The sequence below is a fragment of the Megalops cyprinoides genome, chromosome 2, assembly GCF_013368585.1.
Source record: "Megalops cyprinoides isolate fMegCyp1 chromosome 2, fMegCyp1.pri, whole genome shotgun sequence".
NCBI lineage: Eukaryota > Metazoa > Chordata > Actinopteri > Elopiformes > Megalopidae > Megalops > Megalops cyprinoides.
In genome coordinates, this window is record NC_050584.1 from 61,496,524 (window position 1) to 61,521,629 (window position 25,106).

The 25,106-nt window shown below is 42.7% G+C and overlaps 1 protein-coding gene across 1 annotated transcript in view; it reads right to left on the bottom strand.

Annotated features, from left to right (window-relative positions):
* Window positions 1–25,106, bottom strand: part of myo3a (myosin IIIA) — a 70,529-nt gene that overhangs the window by 36,394 nt on the left and 9,029 nt on the right. The window contains exons 3-8 of the mRNA XM_036521375.1: window positions 15,869–15,973; window positions 14,778–14,877; window positions 8,742–8,818; window positions 6,692–6,837; window positions 2,157–2,222; window positions 983–1,138 (exon numbers count right to left, since the gene is read on the bottom strand). Of these exons, the coding sequence (XP_036377268.1) occupies window positions 983–1,138; window positions 2,157–2,222; window positions 6,692–6,837; window positions 8,742–8,818; window positions 14,778–14,877; window positions 15,869–15,973 (650 nt within the window). The remainder of the gene's footprint in view (window positions 1–982; window positions 1,139–2,156; window positions 2,223–6,691; window positions 6,838–8,741; window positions 8,819–14,777; window positions 14,878–15,868; window positions 15,974–25,106) is intronic.

Genomic DNA, 25,106 nt, shown 5'->3' on the forward strand with positions numbered 1-25,106 from the left:
TATTGGACAGACATGACACATACAACGTTAGGTATTTGGAAGTTCTCTGTGTTCTGTCACACACAGCTACCCAAGGCAACATGGAGCCATCTCAACACACACCCCAATATGAATCTGTATACATAATATCTATGTGTCTGCTATCAGTACAACTAACTTCCAACTGGAATTGGCAGTAATTGTATTACAGATATGCATTTTTTTCTCTAGAGGACAAAATTAATTAGAAAAATTGGACAAAGATCTTGTTGTGATTAGACTGCTTTTTTTTTGGGGGGGGGGGGGGCATTTTGGGGCATTGCTAATGTGCTCACGTTCTGATTGGTCAAAACTGGACCCTTTATGACGTATTTCTGTATCAACCCTAATGCAATGTGAGCCCGGGGCTCATTGTTAAATTAATTTTACAAAACAATAACAAACAAGGGAATGGTAATTGTGCTTATTATTTATGCTGCTAAGTAAAAGGACATCGAGAGAAGAAAAAAAGAATTCATAATAAGAAATGCACTGTAAAGAACAGAAAGCGAGAGAGTTTAATTAACGACACATAAAACACTGCCTATGACTACAGAGCATAAATAACGTGGGCACAGCTATGCAGGACGTTCATAAATTACATGTTACAAATTAATTTATATTTAAACATGTCACAGCACAACAGTTAAGATCAAGAGATAAAAAAAAAAGTTCTGAAATAATGAACTGAGTACTAAAGGAGGTATTTTAAAATAATCTATGATCCCTTTTAGTGAAAGCTGATTTAAATGTACCACATTATACTAACTTTAAAGCACAGTGCATCACATTCATTTACTATGTTTCCATCAGAGGTTGTATAGTAGTAGGTGTGGAAAAGCACTTTGACAAGCTAGTTCGCTTTTAAGTCAAAGAGTCAGTGTGTTTCCTGTATGCGTGCTTTCATGCACAGTTAGGGTAACGATAGTGAAATCTGGCCAATGACTGCTCCCCGTTATGTCACCTGGTTTTTTCGATGACTCCCATTTGCTGATTGAGGTCGATGAGCTCCATCAGCTGCTTCTGCAGAGTTCTCTCTCTGCCGTGGATCTGTTTGATAAAGGCATGCTGGAGAAGATCGGGCACGTTCGGCCTCAGCTCAAAGTCCTTTATGAGGCACCTGGTGATACACACACACACACACACATACAAATACGGGATAAAATTTAAGCTATGTCAGCTGCCACAGAGGATACTGTGGGTATATATTTATCATGCCATTATTTATCATAGAATATGCTTCTTATGTATTTAATATGTTAGTTTATGGCAGGGACATCATTTTTAAGACCAGGCTGTCACTTGAGCAGTAAGCAAAAATAAATTTTGAAGACAAAAGTAAGGTATGTGTTTGGGAAATGTCAAACAGAGTACAATACAATGCACCGTCAATATACATTAAAAATACATGCTGATATTTATCACTGCTACAAGTAATTATTCCACCATCAATTCTCTTAGTGTCTTCTCTCTCTTTTACCAGAGGCATTAATCTCTGATTGGACAATAAAGATGGCTATCAGCGAGGTTTACGTCAGGACAGAGAATCGCTGTGCACCCCTTAACAAGGTACAGATGCCAAATTACTGCGATGAGTGCTAGCTGTAGGAATGGGAATATGTGATGTAAACCATATTTGATCACTGTGTACGTGTGTGTGTGTTTGTGTGTGTGTGTGTGTGTGTGTGTGTGTGTGTGTGTGTGTGTGTGTATGTGTGTGTGTGTTTGTGTAGTGCATGTATGTGCTTGAATTTGTAGTGCGCATCTGCCTGTGTGTGTGTGTATACATTTCCATATCCATATCCTTGTGTGTGCGTGTGTGTGTGTGCGTGTGCTTATATTTGTAGTGTTTTTATGCATCTGCCTGTCTGAATATGTGTGTGTGTGTGAGAGAGAGAGAGAGAGAGAGACAGAGAGAGAGAGAGAGACTTTGCATAATGCTTTGGACATTGTTTTGAGTACTTTGTTTGAGTACATTGTTTTGGTAGGGAAAGTACTTCCAGTAATTCTTTTTTTTCGGTTCTTAACACTTCCCCAACCATCGCTCTCACCCCCACACCCCCACCTTCCCCCCTGTCCACTTGCACTGTCACGATGACCTCTGTGCCCAGCGTGCCCCCCCCCCCAAGGCCACTCACTTGCAGATGAAGTTGTTAAAGTTGGCGGACCACAGCTCAGGCTGCTGCAAGGTCGGGGGAGGATTTCTGTGAGGAACAGGACAGACAAACAGGAAGAGTAAAAAAAAAAAAAATCCCTCGGACTGAAAGATGAAAGAGTGAGTGGAGCTGCTCAACGAGGAGTAAAAAAATGATTCTCTATGGCTTTTTGTTTTTAGGCTTATCGTGCTTGCAGATGCAGCTGTAGAGACAGTTCCTCCACAGCAGGGCCAGAGAAGCAGGACATCATTGTGGGGGGGGGGGGGGGGGGGGATGAAACCCATGATGCTCTTAGTCACTCTCCTAATGTGAGGAAACGTCATAGGCTATTAGGCTGCCGCCACACGCACCCGTCAGACACAGCATCTGTCTTCATGGGTGAATGTGCGCACACACACAGACACACTCACACACACACATGCACGCACGCACACACGCACACACGCACGCACACATGCACGCACACACACACATACATGCACGCACGCACGCACGCACACACACACATGCACGCACGCACACACGCACGCACGCATGCACGCACACACATGCACACACACACACACACACACACACATGCATGCACGCACGCGCTCACACACGCGCACGCACACACACACACACACACACACATACAGATGCCGTTGCAGCGGTAATCAGGCAGTAACACTAAAGAACCCCGACATTAATTTGATGTAATTTTCCTGGCCCGGGTTAAACAGCTCTTTAAGGAAGTGTGCTTTACCACAGTGAGGCAGCAGTCAATGCTGACCATGAATGAAAAAGCAGGGCCTCTCCTTGGACCACCTGACAGCGATAAATTGCTTTAATAGGCAGTGTGCGCCTCCAGGGTATCACTCTTTGCACCCCACACAGATGTATGTCTGTCAGGTTTTTGAAAGGGAATTTGCCCCCACTGTGGAAGCTTCTCAGACTATTAAAATGCAGTCTTTTATGTTAGAGGAACTCTACTTAAAATCTGCATACACACAGGAAAAAAAGAAACATGTAGAGCACAATCAGCAGAATCAAATACGTGACTGAAGCCCTCACATGGAGTCTGTTTCTTAGGGCTAATGACAGAACTACCACAAACGAAGAGATTTTTTTTCCTCTTATTTTTCAGACAACAGAAAGAGAGCGGTTTTGGTAGACTTCTCTTGATCGGAACCAATAGGAACAGGCTATGCGGTTTGATTTGTACAGTATGTTCTCTGGAAAAGACCCCGGGCCCTGTCCCTGGACTCCCTCTCATGACTTGGAGCGTGTGATTGGCCGTGCCAGAAAGTGGGAGGGCTTAGAGGTCCTCACAGCTTTCACTGTGGGATAATCCTCAGCACAGGTTGCCCACTGCATAATCCAATAGGATCGTTTCCTGCCACCTGGGCCACCGGCCAGGCCAGTGAGCTATTGTGATGTCACCGCGGCTTTTATGAGATTGTTCTTAAGAGACACCGTAAGTCGTTCTGTGACAACGTACTTGTGAAAATCCCAGGGGACGCAACACAAGACAAACATACAGCAACACAAAGACCGACATACAGACAGACAGACAGACAGACAAACAGATAAATAAGAAAACAGTGAGAGAAAAGTTATGTAATATGTACAACAAATTATATATACATGATAGAGATCAGATGTCTGACAAAATCAGTTATCTAAGGTTTTGGAAGAGGCCCTACGGAGCTTAGCAGTACATCTCTCTGTAATAAGGATGTGTAAATAATAACCTAGCCATACAGATTTCATACCACTTTCAGCCTTCATGCATTGATTTCTTTGCTTATATTAAGCCTGCCATAAATGGAGGGCTCTTCTTTGTGGGATCAAAAAATGTACAAAAAATGCAGGACACCGAGGACAGCAAGGTACAAGCATTCAATTTAAAGCTCCCCCTGGATCCAGCCATATATAAGTGTTACATTATAAATGGTAAGGTTTATTACAGATAATTTTTTCAGAACAGTGTTCTCGATGGTCTCTAGCTATGGTGGAGGGAATGGGGGATGAATCTCCCCCCACCCACCCCAGTCAAATTGCATTGCAAGATCCAGGAAGGACACCACTCGAGAGCAATTTCGAATCGTTGATGGGATAACGGTTCCGCGAACGCTGATCACGGCGGAGAAGATTGCCAGTAATTCGCCGTGGCTCACGGATGATTCGATGAATCTTACTGTGAATCACCGGGAGCGCACGCGATCTCTGTATCTTAGAGACAGCTGGTTAAGCATGAACACGGCTCTCGAGCGCACCTACACTTTACGGCCTTTCGCTTCAAATCCGACACATGGGAACATCTCGCTTACACGGTTGCACTTCAGCTCAGCTCACGACAGAGCTATTGCAATGTGACGAAAATGTGGTAACACTGCAATGGGAAGGCTTGGTTACCCATAATTCAGCAGTGCATGACACTCATTACACAGAAACAAAGAGCAAAGTGATACCTACTGTACTGTGCTATCATGCCTTCATCCTGAGCTATCAACCAGATGTGCCACCAGTGTATGGGAGACACCAGATTGTCAGACGTCTGATTTAACCTCTATTACGTATACATGATTTTGTACTTAATTAAGTTAAATTCATAAATTTGCTCTCACTATCTGTCTAACTATTATCTGTCACCCCCTCACCACCCACCATCACCACCACCACCTATTTTTTTTGTGTGTGTTTATGTGTCTTTTTGTTGCCATTTAGTGTATTGATGAATTTGCAGAGGAACAGCAGATGCGGCTGACTAACAGAGCGCCGTTTCACGTTTCTCACGTTTCTCCTCATTGAAGTCTACGCCTCTCCGGGCAGCATCCGCAGGAGGGAAAACTGCAGCATAATCCCGTGACAGAGTTTATTTGGAGCCCCGGGGGGGGGGTTCGCTTTTTTTTTTTCCTCCTGGCCCAAACTCCCCCTGATCTTTTGGCAGTGCCTTTGAGAGGAGGAGACGGCGTGAGTCATAAGCGTTCAAACTGGGGGAGGCTGTGTCAGAATCTCCGGAACCAATCAGCCAATCGGATCGAGACCGCTTTCGGCGGAGGTTTTTTTTTTTTTTTTTTTTCGCGGGAGTCGCGGAGGCCGAGAGTAAGATTGGTGATGCATACTCCTGACCGGAGAAACCCCCCCTCCAGCAAGAGAGGGAACAGCCACGGTGGCAGTCTGTGACCCAATTAGACACAGGGAGGGGGAAGAAGGAGAAGAAGAAAAAAAAACAAACCAACTGAGCACTCAGCCTCTGAGATGACATCAATGATGTGGCACCGCAGCTGAATATAAATATGACTTGAGAGCATAATAGATTATTGAATTTACCTTCATAGGCAGCAAGAAAAAACAACCCCCCCCCACTCCACCCACGTGGAATGAACATAATAACAACAGAGAGAAAGCTGGGTAACAGTTAAGCAGCATTAAGCCAAACAAAGCCACTGGGGCCAAAAGACTGCTTTCTGCCTTGTGAGAGACTTAAAAGAGGTTGTTTGGGAAGGAAATTCATCCAGTTGTACATTCCAACAGAGGAAATAAAAAGGGATTGTACTGATGCTTCTCAGCAATGCTTTCTCACTGCTTTTAGAAATTCCTGTCAGGGAATAATTGCAATTATTATATGAACCAAATATTACGTAAAATCTGCTTATCTCTTCTGCTTCTTTCCCACATTTTTGCATTGCAGTAGAAAATCTCCACTTTTGGTCTTATTCTCACAAGATTTAAAAATAAGCATTTCCAACTTCACTAACACTGAAATGCAAATTCATACCCAATATTACTTACACTTAAATGTAACCAACACAAAATCAACATTTTGAATATCGGTTGCTCTTAGTGTCAGAATTGTGAAATGGCTGGGTTTGCATTTGCATTGGGTTTTGTTTGGGTTTCTCTGCAACAGAGGGCACCAGTGCATGTTTGTCTTCATACACAATCTATAAACATAAGAAGCCCTGACTGCGCTCACACACAAAGACGTGAAACATCACCGCTTACGTATGGAAATAACTTTCCAGAGAGACTGTGTGCTATCTGACGGTTTCTGAGAACATACAGACCTCCTCTATTACTCCATTCACTGACTGCAAAGGGGCACAGCAGAAAACGGATTCACTACAGTACATTACGTTACGTACAAAACAGTGCATTACGTTACGTACAAAACAGTACATTACGTTACACTTTTGCCATTTAGCAGACACTCTTATCCAGAGTGACATACACAGGTTACAACTCTTACATATTATCCATGTATACAGCTGGATATTTACTGAGGATCTTCTTGATGAAGCACCTTGGCCAAGGGTACAGCAGCAGCGCCCCAGCATAGAATCAAACCAGCAACCTTTCAGTTACAAGCCCTGCTCCTTACCACCATGTTACACTGCTGCCCATAAATACACAATAAAATGGGCACAGAAACAGATTCTAGAAAAGGTGGCAATGCAATAGTAACACTGCTTATTAAGACTAACAGTGCCGGTCTGTGGTCTGCAAACCAGCCACGCCAGCTTCCCGCTTACCTGGGAATTTTAAAGAGGGCTCTCATTGGATGAAGGTCAGCGAGTGGCGGGTCTCCGTCCCCCAGCTCGATGGCGGTGATGCCGAGGGACCACACATCGCAACGGGCATCATAGGTCGAGTCCAGCTGCTGCTCGCAGGCGATCACCTGCGGAGGGTCACGGCGCACCCCGTATCAGAGGGAGATCCCCAAAAACACAACCTCTCCTCGGCAGACCAACCTCTCCTCTCACCTCAGGGCTGGTCCATAAGCACGCCCCACAGGAGAGATATGCTGGGCTGTCTATAACCTGGAGAGCGCAGGTGTACAATAATCGCTACTGGAGGTAAAGGTCACTACAGCCCAAAGCACGGATTAAAAAAAGATTACATGGAACTGAACACCTCACGGTAAATGAAAAAAAAAGAAAAAACAATAACTCCCCAAAAAGAACGGAAGTTTGAAAGGTGTGTGCTTACGTCAGGAGCAAAACAATACCCCCACGATCAAAAAGAAGTAGACTGAATTCAAGGTAGCTTACTCTCTGCTCAAATCTGTGTGCATTGTGTCCTTTTTTATAAATAACAATACTCAATGGGTGTCACTCTGTCATGAGATCCCTATCTGACGTGAAACTCACGCATAGCTCAAAAGCACAAAGTAAATTAGGTTTGAACAAACATAATAATAAATCTTACCAACCTGTGGGACAATGTATTCTGACAAGCCTAATTTCTTCGATTTGAAAAAAAAAAACGGATTGTTTTTATTGCTTGTTCTGTTCCTTCTCCAGGGTTGGCTTGCTATCCGTCTGACCTTGATTCCAGATATTTCAAAGACATATCCTGAATCATTAATCCATATCTGAAGTCCAGCAGCCCCCTGTCCTTCCCACCCGAAGGATTCTGCTAACTTTGGATACCTTTGGATACTATTTTTCTTTCAAATCACACTGAGGAGTACGTAATCCCGTACCTTGCGAACCTCCTCTTTTTTCCCCTCATGTAAACTTTATGTAAACTTAAAAGTAACCTTTTCCAATGGGAGGAGGAAAAATCTTTGCTGTTTTTCTTGTGTTAAGCAAAACATTAAAAAAGGAATGCCAGAAAACAAATGAAAAGTAGATGACCTTTGACCTCTGAACCAGGATGTATACAGAGTAAAATAAAGTTTTACAAAAATGTTTTTAATTTAATTTAATTTAATTTAAACAATTGGGACACACTTATGAAACACAGATGAGACAAAAAGCCCAACAAATCCTGTCTGATTGCACACATCCCCTGTTCAAAGAATTCATTAAACTGCCCTCAGGAAGACGTTATAGAGCCGCAACAGCAACTAAGAATATCTACAAAAAATCATTCATACCAAGTGCAATAACTTTGCTTAACTCACAATAGGCCACCCATATGGAATCCATATTTATTTATACTGCTGTCTGTTTCGTGTATGTGTACTATTTATTAACTGTGTTTTATTGTATTTATTGTGTCTGTATTTTAACAACTACCTGTGGAGCCAAAGACAAATTTCCACATTTGTGGATGATAAAGTCATATTATTATTATTATGCACAGATTAGAGACAATAGACCAGAACAATGGTCAAAGTTTGAGTAGTAAGCTGAGTAATTTTTTCATAAATCATATTATATGATTATATGATAAGATGAGCCATGCTGAGCATTTTCCAAACCAAAACATAAAAGGTATAGTCCTATATGTTCAGACTTGCCAAGCTATATAATAGTAGTAGTAATAGTAATAATAGAGATGATGATGACTAATGAGACTAATGTCTCATTACAACAGACCGCTAACATCTTGGTCCTGTCACTGACTGGCAAAACAGGTGCACCTATCTAGGGCAACAGACCATATTCGCATGATGCAATCCATGCATGCACTTGAATATGCTTCAGACGGCAACCGTGAAGCACCACACTGAAGAGTACAACACCAACTTCTCCACCTGGGCCTTGAACCCATGACCACCAGGTGAATGGACTGAGGAGATAAGAACATAAGCTGTAACGGCTTGTGAGGACTGAGGTGGAAGGGGAGGCCTACCTCTGGAGCCATCCAAAACGGCGTTCCCACCGAAGTGTTTCTGCGCAGACGCGTGTTGGTCAACTGTGCAGACACACCTGGACAAGGAATGAGACATCGGTCAGGGGATCTACCAATCAGCAAGCAGCACTGACACTTTGAAGGAGATCAACTTAACTTGTTTTGTTTTGGGGGGGGGGGGGGTTGTAACCATTACTGACAAACAACTTCATGAACCAAATGAAATTAAAATATTGCAACATATGGGGTCACAGTCCCGCTGTCTTCAGTTGACATGAATGGGTTAACATAAGCTGTGACCATAGAGTATTTTTATATGGGTCTTCTGGATTTATAGCCAATGTGGTGGTTCAAATAATCACATTATAATAAACCGCATAATCAGTAATTACAATGTTTTAGGCTTAGATTTTGTTTCATAACTCAATTCATTATAAACAGTTTGGGTTTTAAGGATTATGCTTAGTCTAAAATTGGTGGGTGTTATTTTGTTCAACATCCAAGCCTACGCCGAAGACGCATAAGCACTGTGTATGTAGCTTTGCTTCTCATCAAAAATAAGTGACTGCACAAAATACACACACAAGGGCATGAGCACTTATACACACGCACACACGCACACACGCAAATTGTTATCTTGCGTGCAAGTGATGAATCACTTTGAATTACAAATAGTTATGCAACCCCAGGCGGTGAACCAAGGCTCAAACAAATCATTTGAATGGAGAATCAGTGAAAACATTCTATTGCAAAGCAGCTGGGAGGATAAGGAGGATTTGATTTTTGTTTGTTAAATCGTCTTTCCAAAAGATGCCTGCCTCAGCGCTGCTGTGTGTTACTACTTAATGTTTTCCTTTGGTCTAGCTGCTCTTTTTGTAAAAAAAACAAAAAAACAAAAACAAAACAAAAAAAACATCCTCACAGTGCACTTTATACTCTTGAGTAGAACATTGAGGATGACATTGTCACTTTAGCCCATGGGCCTTTGAGGAAAACGTCAATACAGCAAGAACAGTTTACATCATTCAATATTTTCTACTGAGGTGTGGCAGCATAGTATAGTGGTTAAGGAACAGGTCTCATAACCGAAAATTTGCTGGTTTGATCCCCCACTGGGGCACTGCTGTTGTACTCTAGGGCAAGGTACTTATCCCACAATTGCCTCTGTAAATATCCAGCTGTATAAATGTATGCATTGTAAAAACCTGTAACTGATGTAAGTCGCTCTGGATAAGAACATCCACTAAATGCCAATTATGTAATGTAGTGTAGTGAACATTAAACAGGTCCATATCTACACAAGTGATAGCCGAACCTGTGTTCTTGTCACACAGCTCATCACCAACATCGTTACCAGTTGAGCTAAAAGAAATTTTCCCTAGCTCCATAGGCAATGATGCAAGCTAACTCTTGGTGAGTGCCATCACCATTCAGTGCTCTGCTACCTGCTACCCCACCAGCTTTACGTGAGACTTTTAAGCTATTACTTTCAGCTTTGCTACACAAGCTTTCAGCTGTATCCATAAATGATATGCTGTCTGTATCTTCTGCAGCTAAAGCATGATGAAAGAGCATAATTACATCCAACATAATTGACAGCAAATGTCGTCATTGTGCCCTTAGCGGTGTGTGACACAAAGTTGTGCCCAATATGGTCCAGTTGGTTTTGCTTTAGTGCTTTAGTATGTGGAAAAGTACTCTGGCAACCACCGCTGGCCGAAGCTGCTGATTTCACTTCATACAAATCACCACGTAAAGCTGTAATGGACTGTGAGAGGAATGATCAAATTGAATTCGCAAATGATCTGGAGTCATGGAGACTGCCAGACAATAAAAGAATGCATGTCTGTCTGTCCTTAATGTATGCCTGTCTGTACACACACATACATACACACACACACACACACACACGCACACACACACACACACACACACACATACACCAACACACACACACACACACACACACACACACACACACATTGGCATTAAGGGATCATACCAGCCTGTCTTTAGATATCAACCATTTTTCCAAGGCATTCATAATCTTAAAGTTAATACTGCTATTATGAATTTATAGGATAATAAGAAGCCTATTCCTGCAGATTGCACTGTTTCACTGATTTGATGGGTTAAAGTGAGACCAGAAACAATTGAGAATAAATAGATTCTCAACAGCAGCAGTGATAGAAAGAGATTATGGAAATGTACTGTGCGAACCATTTCCAAGGTAGGCACACTGTGCTCCATACACACACACACACACACACACACACGCATATGCACACACACACACACACACACACACACACACACACACACACACACACACACAAACCCCCCCTGTATAAATACACATACAGCTTTAAGCATCCTCTGTCCCTTTCCTTTCCACCACACTATCCAGGGGCCAGGCCTCTTAATAATTATCAGCGGAGATAACACTGTCAATCTGAATATTCATGAAGAAACCCAAAAGCTGCCTTCATTGTGGGTTATTTTTTTTTTTTTGCCAAATAATGTCCTTTTTCCTTCAGCGATAAGTCACTGCAGGGGCTTTATCAATTCAGTGGCTCGGCCAACCGTGAGCTCCGTTCAAAACGCTCTACTTCACGCACAGGTTTATCACAGCATGACACAACACTGAACACGCAGTGTTGGGCGTGGGTCTCCCCGCCCTAACCAGCACCCCCACTCCCACATCCCATCCCCCAACTTCAGCCCCCCCACCCCGTTTCCCCGCCCCTCATCCTAAATTCCATCCCCACTCTCATTCCCCCCACCCCAAACTCCACCCCCACCCCCATTCCCCAACCTCCCCCAAACTCCACCCCGACTCTCATTCCCCCCACCCCAAACTCCACCCCCACCCCCATTCCCCAACCTCCCCCAAACTCCACCCCGACTCTCATTCCCCCCACTCCAACCTCCACCTCCACCCACATCTCTACTTCCCCACTTTTCCCCAAAATCATGTCCTGAATAACATTGTTATGTGGTCAGGGATGTGGACTTACAATCAGAAAGTTACTAGTTCAGATCCCACACTGGACGTTGGTGCAGTAATCGTAAGTATCAGTGTTAAATATACATGTGTATAAGGAAGTGATATGCTAAAGATGTGGAAGTCCACTGAATGGTAAAAAATCCCAGTCCTCAGACTATATTGGACATCAATCCTCTGGTTTAAAACCTCATGTAAGTCAATTCACCGCTGGACAATTGCACCACTGGACAAACTTGTTGTCTGAATCATGTATTTTTATATATATATCTCATGTCTGCATGCTTTGTTATACTACAAAATATACTGAGCTCGCTACCTGTTCGGTAAACTTTTCATAGTCATTTTTCTGTGTGCACATTGATGAATTCTTGTGAATGCAGTCTCCTTATCCGAGTCATACATTACAATCTGTGGCTTCAGTAACATGCAAAGAACAGGTAGCATCACATCATAAAACACAATGCTTCTTTCACCTGGCTGTCAGAATCTATGACATCATTTTTTTTGGGTCAGGCAGCAAATAAAATTAGCAACATAAGGTAGGAACCCGCAGTATCATAGAAACAATGTGTAATCTGAGATGGTGCTTCAAATTCCTAGAAAGATTTCATCAGAACTCGGAAATGTGACCACTCCCCCACCACCCACTCATTCAAAACTGACACCTCCAGTGACACTGTACTCTAATGCACTGTGACAAGCCTTCCAGTCCAGCAACCCTGTTCTTCAAGTCAAGCTTGCAGTCTTCAAGTCAAGCTTGCATAGGTTACTATGGAATATCCCAAGGGTCACGTCTTTTGCCTTCCACATCAGAGAGTACTGCACTTGAATTATTATCTCTCAATACAACGAAATAATAGTTACATAATGCCTGGCACAACAGCAAATCAAATGACTGTAACCTCTCTGCTAATTTGGGGAGGGGCGGAATAAGGCACCCCTTTTGCGCATATCATTATGCAAGTCCAGGGACTCTTTAGAGGCAGACATGGCAGAAGGTAGGTAAAACTTGAGCTCTGATCACAACGTAACCTCCCTGTGACACAGGGAGACTGTGACACATCACCTCTCTGCAAACCTCTAACCTCGAGGAAACTGCATTTTCCCTACGCCAGGTGAGCTTCAACTTTAATGCTGAAGTCATAGGCTTTACCGTGCTGTCTGAAACACAGAGCCCCCTTCCCTCCTGTCCTCTACCATGCCTGAGCTTTGGGTCCACACCCATCCCAAATATCTGTGCCCCATCCCAAAACTCAGAGGTCTCGCTTATCTCAACACCACCACCCCTCCCCTCAAAATCTTTAAGGGCTCTGAGGTCTGATAGCGGCAGCAACGTGGTGGTAGTCACTTTTAAATTAATCCTTTTTAAAGATATTGTTTTCTGGTAAGAAAATGAGACATAAATAAAGGCCTTTTAACTTTATGACTCAACAAGAAGTGCTGTGGATCCTTTACAGTCATTCCAGAGTGCACCAGCGTCATGCATAGGGTTTTTTTTTTTATAATTGAAGGCTTTATTTGATGTTTCATTCAGGCAGATGCTTCACCAGACAGAAGGTGACAGAGACGTCAAGTGGTTTGCCGAGGCATAGACACACAGGGAAAGGCTATGTAAGAGGCTATGCAAGAGCCATTCAATCTAACTGCTATAGGGCTTTGTCCTTAACCTTGAGGAACTAACTCAAGCAAGAGTTATATATATTTTTTTTTTGTTTCATTCTTTTTTTGTATTGCACACCATCACAAGTTCAGCAGCCCATGAAATTAACTAAAAAAAAATATTACGTCAAAAAAAAAAGGAACACTCATTTCAGACGCACAAAGTTAAAGACAAAGCCTGAATGCAGACCTCAAAATCAAAAAGAGAGCTTCCACTGAGAGTGGAGAATTCTGCGGAGAATGTACCAAACCATAGAAAGGGTGTTTATCATAATTGAGCTCTGAAAAGCATATCAGGACAGCAAATAGATGTGGGGGTCTAAAAGCTTTTTTATTAATGGTGCCTGTTTAAAACAAGGAAAAAATGTAGCCTTGTTATAGCAGACCGGAGAAGGCCTTTTTTGGAGGCTGTGCTTTCTCATGCTAAATCCTACACTTAATATCTGTTTTTAAAAAAGTTCAACCTTTGTGCTCTAATGGAGAGAGACGGTGTTTCCAGCCCCTGGAGAGACTCAGTGATTCAACGGCGGAATTATTCCGGAACCTTTTCGTTTCATCAGCCTGTTTATAGTGAGAGCGGGATGGGAAAGAGCTTCATTTGTGTAAGGAAATCTAAAGCAAATTATTCCTAACAGATAATAACAAGGATAAAAAAGGCCCTCCACGCTGTTGACAAATGAGCAGGGGCTCCGTTTTTAATGCACTACAACAATGTTCCCAAGAAGCGCATTACCAGCCCTGACCCCCCCCCCCCCCCCCCCATCACCACCACCCCCACCCCCACTCTCACTGTGTGCCCTTAATGTATTCTGCACTTTATAAAGTGGCCAAACAATTAACTCCACAAACAGCTTGGCATAAAAGGCTACGACCCATCAGTGGGAGCCCAGCACAAGCGAGCCCATATACACAATTCACATGCGCAGACACACAAATACACACAAGCACGCGAGCATGCACACACACACACACACACACACACACACACACACACACACACACACACACACACACACACATTCACACACAGACACACACATACACACAGAGAAACACACATACACAAACACAAATACACACACAAACAAAAATACACACAAATATGTGCATATGCAAGCACATATTCACACACAGACACACAGACACACACATACATACATACACAAACACACACAGAAAAATACACACACAAATACACACAAACACAGACACACATGCATACACAAGCCCATATGCACACATTCACATGCATGAACATACACACACATTTACAGGCATACTCACATACATTCATACACACATGCACTCTAGCACACACACACACACACACACACACACACACACACACACGAGTGCTCTGGAAAACACACCGAAGTCCACCAGTTTGATCCCTCCCATGGTGGTCAGCAGAATGTTGTTGCCCTTGACGTCCCGGTGGATGGTCTTGTTGTTGTGTAAATGCTGAAGGCCCTGCAGACAGGGAGACAGGCCAGTCATGACATCCCAGCCCAAATGAGGTGGGGAGGGTCCTAAAGGTCCTAAAGGTGTGTGAGGGGTGTAGTGTATAGGCCTACAGAGAAGACATGTTGGTTGCTGGTTCATTTCCCTGCTGGGGCACTGCTACTGTGCCCCTGGGCAAGGTACTTAACCCACAATTGCCTCACTAAATATCCAGCTGTATAAATGGATAACATTGTTAAAAAAGCAAAACTATAACTTATGTAAGTTGCTCTGCATAAGAACGTCTGCTAAATAATGTAATGTAATTAGTAAGCCTTACAATAAACTTCCTTTTGCACCACAGAACACAAGCTGGCTTTCATTGGTCCAAATGAAAGACATGCATGAGTCCCAAGGCCATGTAGGCCTCTCTCTGCCATACTATTGACTTAAGATGAGCCAGAATTCTCATGTATTCTGAATAGTTCTGTACCACATGCATGGGTTATAATCATCATCATCATCATCATCATCATCATCATCATCATCCTAGCCGTTAGAACTGCAACCTTAATTGACAGATTGATAATAACAATCTTTCATAGTAACTGCCTTGAGTAAGTCAGCATGATTCAGGAAACACAATGCACCCCCTTGCATTGATGGTGCTGGTCCATAAAGACGGTGAAAAGGACTCCATGGTTCTGCACAGCCTGTATTGGCTGGCAATGGAGAGTCATGAGAGACAGGTAGGGAGCACAGGCATGAGATTCCAGGTAGGCTTTTGCTATGGGACAGCACAGTACATATATGTAAAACATCAATGGATGGGTCAATGAATGCATGCTGACAGGAACTTTTTTAGAAGAGTGATCAGCATATGTTTTTTTTTCCCTACTGTTTCACAGGTTGTTTCTATTGGGGATGTATGTCTCTCTCTCTCTCTCTCTCTCTCACACACACACACACACACACACACACACACACACAAACACCTCTCCAATAATAGACGCAGGCTTACCATCAATGCCTCGTGTAAGATGTAAGCGATGATAGCCTCATCCATGCGATCCCCTCTTTTCAGTAAGCCTTTGGCCAGATCAGTCACAGATCCACCATTGCAGAGCTGCAGAAAAAAGAGAGAGGAAAAAAGCCTCACTATTATCCAAACGTCTGAACAGCACAAGTACACAACAGTCAGCCGGAAAAAAATAGGGAAAAAATGACCAAAAAGGACAAAGTCAATCAAATGCTGATTAGGCAAATATTTCACAGATAATTCACGATTCACGTTTTGGGGTCAGACAGTTGGACTGTTTCGTTCGTTTATTATTTGGTAAGAGTTGACTTGGCAAACCCTGGTCAGACCAGAGCCTGAACAAAGAGCTCATATCGGCGGCATCTGAACTTGCTTCATTTCTTATGTATTACTCCTTAAGATAAGGAATTTGGAACCACGTGATGATGTCACAGCAAATCTGGCTTCAAAGACGAGCGGCTTCCCTGACAGTGTGAAGTCTGCTCTCCAATCTCTAAAAGCTTATCTATCAGAAACAGTCAGGGGAAGGCGAGAGAATTTGCCTTTGGAAAAAAAAAAATCCACATATTTCCATAAGCAGGATTTATTCAGCTTTGCGATGACTAAACATTGCAATTATTAAGGATGTTCTAGCCGTGGTCTTCAAATTAAGCAACCCTTTTAATTCTGTGAATTTGTACTATTTTTGCCGTGGAATGCGCTGTTAATGTCATGAAATATGAAGTCAGATTTCCCCCATACTTTGCGTCATCTACATTCAAATAAATCAATATTCATATTTTTCAGCATTATATGTTCTGTGTTGTGAACTGCTTACTTTTATACAGTTCGGTTTATGTTTACAAGTGCAACATTACTAACGGTACACAGAAAACACATCTAAAGGCTAAGAGAGAAAAAGACCTTGATATGGAAAAGATGTACACATTTTTAAAAGTTTGGTGTCGTCATGGCTTAGGAACTGAACATACAGTATAAATGTATAGACAATGCACCTGCAATTCCCAGACGGCACCTCTGCTACTTTGTCCTTAAGGCAAGGCACTCGGCTGGAATTTCTTCAGTAAAACACGCAGCTTCGCAAGGTCAGGCTATGTAAGTCACCCTGGGTAAGGACACCTACAAGGCTAATAAATACTATAATGGCAATAATAACAACTGATCTGCATTAGTTCAATGACCATGCGCACAGGTTGCGTTCTGGTGCTAAATCAGTGTCCTCCTGGCCGTCTGAACTTGCCGAGGCGAGGGCCAGGTCGTACCCCTGCGCCTTCTCTTTATCTCAAGGGAGTCGGGGATAACTCCGGCGGGTGCCTAATTACCGGCACTCGTGATGAAAACAAAAATCAATGAAGGACAAACCACCCTCCGTTCCTGCACTGCATGTACTGAAAAAGTGGAGAGGATCTCAGAAAACTACAGCGTTTATTCCAAATTTGTTTGAAACGTGGGCTGACAGTGCCTGACGCTGTTTAGTTGTATAGAGTTGAAAGAGCCATGTTCCCTCCATGAAGTTATGCCCCCCCCCCCCGAACCCTAACCCCCCCTTCAACCACCACCACCATGTTCCAGCAAATAATTTTTTTAACTCCTCTGAATTTATTTGACTCTGATGTGACTCACGTTTGATGCAGTTCAGTATTTCTGTCTGCAGTTTTAATTCCTCAAAGGCTTTTTCTGCTAAAGAGCTGTGCTCTAGTGCATGGGGCTACTTGAAAAACGCCCCTGCTATCTGCGCTACAGTAGAGGCGGTGTCTGTACGTGCAGAAAGTGAGCCGCATCTCCTTGGTCTACAGCAAGCCCTCTAAGGAAAATTGTACAAAATTGTCAAGTGTTGTCATGGCAACAACAATAACCCCTCATTTTCTGCCGGCTCAGTCTGCCCCCAAAATAAACGAAAATCAAAATACCCTTGAATGTGCGTAATGGGGGGGGGGGGGGGGGGACACAAACAACACCGACTTCGGAAAGTCACATGAAAAGGCGATGTGTGCGTTTGCGTGGACACTAATGACAAGAGATGGAACAGCCCAGGTCCGTGCGCTTTCAACGTAATTTACCCTAATGTCTTTCCATTTTTCTTCCCTATTCGTCTATATGCGAATAATCATTGCCTAGGAAGGAGGTTCTTTTGAGGAAAATAACGGTCTGATTTAAACATAATAAGAAAAACCCTGTTCTGCTGTGTGTGTAGTTTATGGTTCAGTTCTCTTTCGATGTGGCAGGCCCACAAAGCACTGAGCAGCACTGGAGATAATTAGCCTGTAAAGGATACTTGATAAGATCATTAGCAGCCCTGTTCATGGAGGTTTAGGCAGACATGTTTCCGTTTGCATACTCTGTTGGCTGTATACTGTGTCGGCAGCAGGCTCCTCAACTACGAGGCAGGACATCCAGGTTAATGAATGCCGCAAACCAGCAGATTTTGTAGATTGCTTTCAGTGCTAAAATACTGAGCTCCTTGGGTACATGGTTGGAATTAAATACTTTCTGCCTCCAGGTAGCTGTCTATTTATGTCATAGTAGGTAGGTGGGTGGGTTAATCCCTGTTATTGCACATGCAGGCACACACACACACAAACACACACATGCATACACACATGCAGTCATACACACTGGAATGCATGTGTAAATGCATAAATGCACTCAGACACACATACTTACTCAAATGTGTGTGTGCATATTCACTCACATGCACACACACACACACACACACACACACACACACACACACACACACACACACACACTTTAGTAAACAACTGCAAGTGCAAGTGCTGCAACTATTGTGCATGATCTCTTCTTTGGTAGCGTCCTCTGGATCATTGTGCTCTGAGTTTACCCCACAGTCATCCCACAGAGCGAGAGAATATAATTACTGCTGAAAAGCCCTCTGCCAAAACAACATGCCAGCGCATGCTGAAGCATCTTATTTTGAGTAATTTATTGTTTTTTAGAAAGAAACATTTGGGCTTTTTTTTACATTTTTGGAACCACAAACAACCCACAAAGCAATCATGTCCGTGCCGTGACATCGTCAATTTCAGTTCACATGCAATCAAAGTGGGTAGCTTTATAAAAATTTGGATTCATGCCACAAATGAAGGCCACGACAACCTGGCAAACTGCTAATGAAAATGCATGTGGCTTTAAGATAAATGGATTTTCCATTAGATAGTTAGCATAGTTCTGGGCAAATTGAATACAAACATACAAAAAAAGACCAGTCACCCCCCCATAAATGCTGCATGTCATCAATGATTACGTCAATGCGCCAAGTAGGCCTCAATGTAAAATAACGAACCCGGTCCAGTGTCTACTTACATTTTAGAATTGTATCACATAATACAGTATGTTGTATGAAAAATGGAATGGATCATTGCTCTAAATGAATTTCTGAAACATCTCTGCATCATTATTCCATCACCAAACCGTTATTACTGTCTTGTATGAACATCAGATCCAGCGCCTCTGCAACACCAGTGTCAATGTTTACGTAATTCTGCTGTATGTTCATATATTTTACCTGCGTTTTATGTGTAAACATGTTAAAACATTAAAACACTAAAATGCCTAATTTTCCTTGCAGTGCATTATTCCAAATAGGTATATTGGCCTACTGACTTGTCGCTTGATGTTAAGATATTGCCGTTAGATCATTGTAAAGCGTCTGCTGTTTTATTATGGTAACCAAGGTTTTTTTTTTTTTAATATTATGTACATTAGTACAGGTTACTATTAATGTCCATTATGTACATTAGTATTGTGTACATAACTAAGCTTTGTCTCCTTTCATGTGAAAGGTGCCACTTCCTGATCCCACTGGTTACCGTATGCCTAGATCTTCTAAAAAAAAAACCGTAGTCAGACACTGCAAGCTTTGCCAGAATTTCAACGGGAATGTGATTCTAATGTACTCTGTGCCCGACAGAAACCCTGGCGAAGAATCATACAATTTGAGGGCTCTCCTGCTTAGCTAAACTGAAAATAATAATAATAATAATAATAATAATAATAATAATAATAACTAGGTGATAAAGCTCACTGGAAAAAAAGGCATAAATCACCAGATATTTATTTACACTTACTTTGATTTAGACGACAAGACAGTTACTGGCGTCATTAGTTACGACAAATTGTTTGTCCATTAATCCCTCAGGAAGGTGGGAAAGTGCTAAATTAAAACAATGTGTTAGAGGGCCCGCTGGCCATTTTCTGGAGAATTCCTCCGGTTGCCAAATCGATTTACAACCTCCATACAATTCTTGCTGCAGGGTCTCCTGTTGTAATCAAATGTGTTCCTTCAGTTACGTTTCTCCAGCCATTTAAAGCAGTTAATTAAACGCACCGCAGGGAGTTACAAATCGTCTGTGCCACTTGGAATAGGTCCTTCATTAAAAAAGGCATAATATTGAAAATGATGACAAATGATATAAACGATGCATTTGTGTTTCGTGTGCATTTTTTTTCAGCGCACATTTTCTCGTAAACCTAACCTCTTCTGAATATTTAAACCTTCTAAGGTTGTAAATTCCTGCTTTTTAGTGTAAATTGAAATCTTGTAATTCTAATGGCTAAAATGATGGTGATAATAATGACTAATGATGACGATTCGTTCGCGTGGCACAGAACTATTTATAATACACGAGAATTCTTGCTCATAGAGAGAGAGTTCATAAATGCTTTAAAGACCCGGTTATTTCCGATCAATTTGCAGGCGGACTCCACTCAAGCAAAGTAACATATCAGAATTCCGTACAGACGGGAGCCGCCGCGGGGCTAGCGCAGCTTGACGTCAGTCCACAGCACGTCTAAGATCACCTGTCATCATTAAATTACACGGAGAGGAAAGGGATACATTTTAATACGCAAAGCTTAAGTATTTTGGCATACGACTGCTAGACGGAATTATCTTTAGCGGTTACGTTTCCTATTTCCCGCTGCACGCTCGAAACAAGAGTTTACAGTTGACAAGAAAACAGACAAGAGTCAGATTATTGCCATCAAACAATTGCATGTGGGATGTCATGGAGTCGACGTGCTTTCAGTAGTCTCGTTAGTCTGAACATGGCAAAACAGTTCACCAATCCATAATGGAGCTACTCTGTAATAACAGCTGAAAACGCGAGGGCTGTTTGAAAAAAGAAAAGTAACTTCTTTAACGGTGGATATTGGTTTATTTTTATACCTCATGCCTATCACCATTGATTAAATTCAAGTATCTGTCAGCACGTTATTGATGTGAACTCTAAACAACACATCAACTTGATTTCTCGCATCCGTTAAGATAGGACCTATGGTTAATGTGGTTTCCGATCCGCTGGACTCTTGGCTTGGAGTGTAAAGTCTCATGTTAGCAGACCGTCTTACATCAGCTCCCTAAAATGCATTAGGTAAGAGTGGGTTTTGTCATGGTATTTGAACCTAGCCCATTCTGTTGCAAATCCCCATGTTTCTGTATTCTAGATTCTACGTTGTGTACAGGGACAGTACAGAATGCTCCGGTGAAATGTGTTTTTTTTTTTAAATACTAAAATTTTCTGAATGAAAACACCTGACCAGTCCCCGGTCATGGGATTTAAGAACGCTTACACAGAAAAACAGCCGTGAGCCCCCCCCACCCCCAATCGAAAAAAAATCTTCTCGCCTTTCATATGTAACGAATACATCAAAGATGAAGAGATCAAATGGACGAATTTATTAAGATATGTATAGTAAATGAGGCTTTTAATGTGTTGCCGCGCAACTTCAGAGGTAATTTGTCAAACAGGTGCGTAGCTCCACGACTGACCTTTAAAGGGCCTTCATTTCCTGGAAAGCAAATAGCTATTAATGTTTTTTTCTGTCGCCATGAGCCAAATGCAGCATTGATGATCACTTTATGAGAAGCAGAAAACGCTGTCTTATAGTGTAAAGAAGATTCTTCTATTCATCAATCTAGCCTCTAAATGGTTAGCTTCAATACACTTTATTCAATGAAAACGAAACTGCATATAGGGTTCTGAGTCCCAGGTCCGGCGCTATGGGGGTGCTTAGGGGTGCAGTGCACCCCCACTTGTCTCTTTATTTATTTATTTATTTAAAGATTTTTGTGCCCCCCGTGAATTGAAAAGTTCACCCCCTCTGTATTTTCTCCAGGCGCCCGGTTCTGACTAACCGGATACATTACAGTAAGTGTTAGGAACGGCAGCAAAAGTGCACTGAATTTCCAGCCGCAAACTAAGCCACGGCCCGTGGATCAGCCTAATCATCACGTCGCGCCGCGACAGGACAGGCGTCAGCAAAACCGCTTTTTTGTCGGACAGGCTCCACGGGGCTGCTTTGGAGAAACGCTCCTTTGTGCCCGCGCCGTTATCGTTTACACTCCGATAATGGCGAGGTGTCCGGTTTCTGCCCACGTTTAATGAAAGGCCCCGTGCGAACAATGGCTTTTTAAACCTCATTGTCAATTAATAACGCCAAACTAGACGACTTGGAACCGTGAGAAAAGGCTTCATTTCAAGCGGCGGGGGAAATCAATAAAGTTATCAGAGCTGAAAGGCTCGGAGCGGGCTCTGATTATTTAAAGGAACCAAGCATGGATGGGCACACCAATGTCAACGTACACATGATGTATGAAACAATGAGCACTGCAGATAACCTAATGTGTCACGTTACTGTCTCGGAATCATGCATTGGGCTGTCGTAAAAACAATGCCTTCGGGTTTATTGTCCGCTGTGCAGAGAAACGTGCATGCAACAAAATGCATATTGTTGCAATGGTAATGCAAATCCACAAGAGACGTCGGCGTTCATGGTCTGCCTGTCTTCCTGGGGGTGATTCTTCGTTGCGTTGCCACCCCACATATGCTCACACACTGCATTCAGACTTGTGGCAATAGCTCCATCATTTGTTAGGTGACATAATGTTGGGGTTTTGGAAAAAAAAACCTATGATTGATGTTAAGGGAGGGAAAGCCGCAGCAGGTAGGAAAATGACAGCTGGCTCATTTCTCAGCTTCCGTCTAATTTGTCAAATTGGGTAGAAAGCGGTGGCAGACGATTTCTAATGATCGTTTTGTGTCTCTTACTTTATAATGGACACAAACGTACCCTTAATATTGTCCCAATGTCAGCCATTCCAAATTAGCATTGTTATTGAAGGTATGATACTGTAACCCCAAGGTCATAATGTGAAAACAAATCTCTCTCCATGGCCAGACAACCATTTTGCAGTGCTATGCATCTTTCATTTTACACTTACATCACAATGCAACTGCTGTCTGCAGTTTGTCAGCTGTGATGTACAAGGTTAAGGTTCGGTGTCACAATAAACGCGGTGAAGGCTCATTCTGCAATCTGATGAAAAGCAGAAAAATAGCATTAGCAACACAGTTACAGGCAACACAAGCCGTGCTGCTGGAAGTCGGACAGGTCAAGCACACAATAAACACTGTCTCTTCCTGTGCCTCATTCATCAAAATAACACACCTGAGACTGAAAGGACACCTGTGACCATATTACAGGTGAGCTTGTGGAAATGACTCCTATGATCGATGCACCTTATCACACCAAACTAGAGCAGGAAATTAGAAAATCACTTAGCCTACTGTGGGTATTAAACTACTGAGGTAACGCAAATGAATTTCAATCTATTTTACGTTAAAACTCAGTTATATTGTGTGTGTTGGGCTAACTACAAACATAGCAATTTCACTGACATAGCAATGATAAACTGCCTTTAACCTGTTAACTTTTAAATGAACACATGGCTACACCACAAGCAATAATTCATAAGCATCCATCTAACAACTAGCCAAGCTGACCAAATCAAAAACAATGTTTGAGGAGCTTGGAGCCATGAAGATGCTCATTTTTATCAAGATTATATTCTCGATGCTCTCAAGTATGTTGGTGGTTAAGGCAGTTTCCCTGAGTGCAAGCTGAACTCGACAGCCTGGGTTTGATCCCAGCCATGTCATTGGTCACTGATGACCAGGTGCCCACAGTAGCAGAGCAAATTGGCTTTTAGGGGTCGGTATATTGGCAGGGTTTTCTCGCCTCACTACTCTGAGGCACCCAGCGTTTCACCAGGGGCCTCCAAGTTGCTGGGATGACATCACCAGAGTTACGTCATTCCTCTAATGAGTGTCCACTCCCTTGTAGTGGGCTGTGTGACTTGTAGCATGAAAAATGGCCGCTGGCTACGTGAGTGTATCAGAGGATTGAATTCGCCTCGCCTCAGTACTCCTGTGTGAGGGCAGAGGTTATCGCAGCGAAATGAGCCTAGTATAGAATTGGCGATTCCAAATCAGGGCTGCATAAAAAGGGAAATAAATTTTGTACTCCTGCTGTAAAATAAAATATCAGGCTTGAGGGCCACCTGTTTTTTTCCCTACAATCAAGGAGGTCATCAAATAAGCAACCTCCATTACTCCAACAGGAAGTTTCACCACTGAATTATTCTATTTAATGTATGATATGCATTGATTTCTAGGGTAGCCTACTTAAAGGTTAATTTTGAATTTATTGTTTAAATTAGTTTTTCATGCCTGCTTCAAGCTTTAAAGCTGCCACATATAATCTCCTGGAAACTCTTAGGCAACTGATAGACATCCGACATCAGTCTACCTTGTCCGGGTCACGGCACTGTTGTAGGTCTGCTGCTGGCTTCGAACTTCAGCTTCCACCATCCATATAGCACAACAAGAGATACAGTTAGCTTTCAAGGCTAAAGACTAAAGTCCCGATCCAAGCGAGCCAATCACACCATCGCTCTGATGCTTGGTGGGAGTGGTGTCACCCTGTGCAGTGAACTCTGACAGGTACTTTCACGCTACACAACTCTGTGACTCCGCCATTCTAGAAAGGTTCTCTCCCATTCAAAATGTGATATTAAAAACTTCGCTATGTCATCTACAACCTTGCTCTGAAGGGTTCCAAGCCTCTACAGCATCGGTCACTCGCGCTTATATGCTGCCAGTAAGAACAGACCATGAGCTGTCATACCCATCCTACCTTTCCAGGTGCCATCCATATACCACATCAATAGGGGGCGCTATGCTGTAGTCCATAACATCAGCTGCTCTAACATAAACCACTGTACTATTACCCAGTCCACAGGCCTTTTGCTTCGCTGTGTTAAAGCGACCACATAGGATCCCACGACCATCCCCGGTTCGGGTTGGCATGTCTTCCTCAACAGGGAGAGGCAGAACCACCCCCTTCCTGGAAAAAGTAA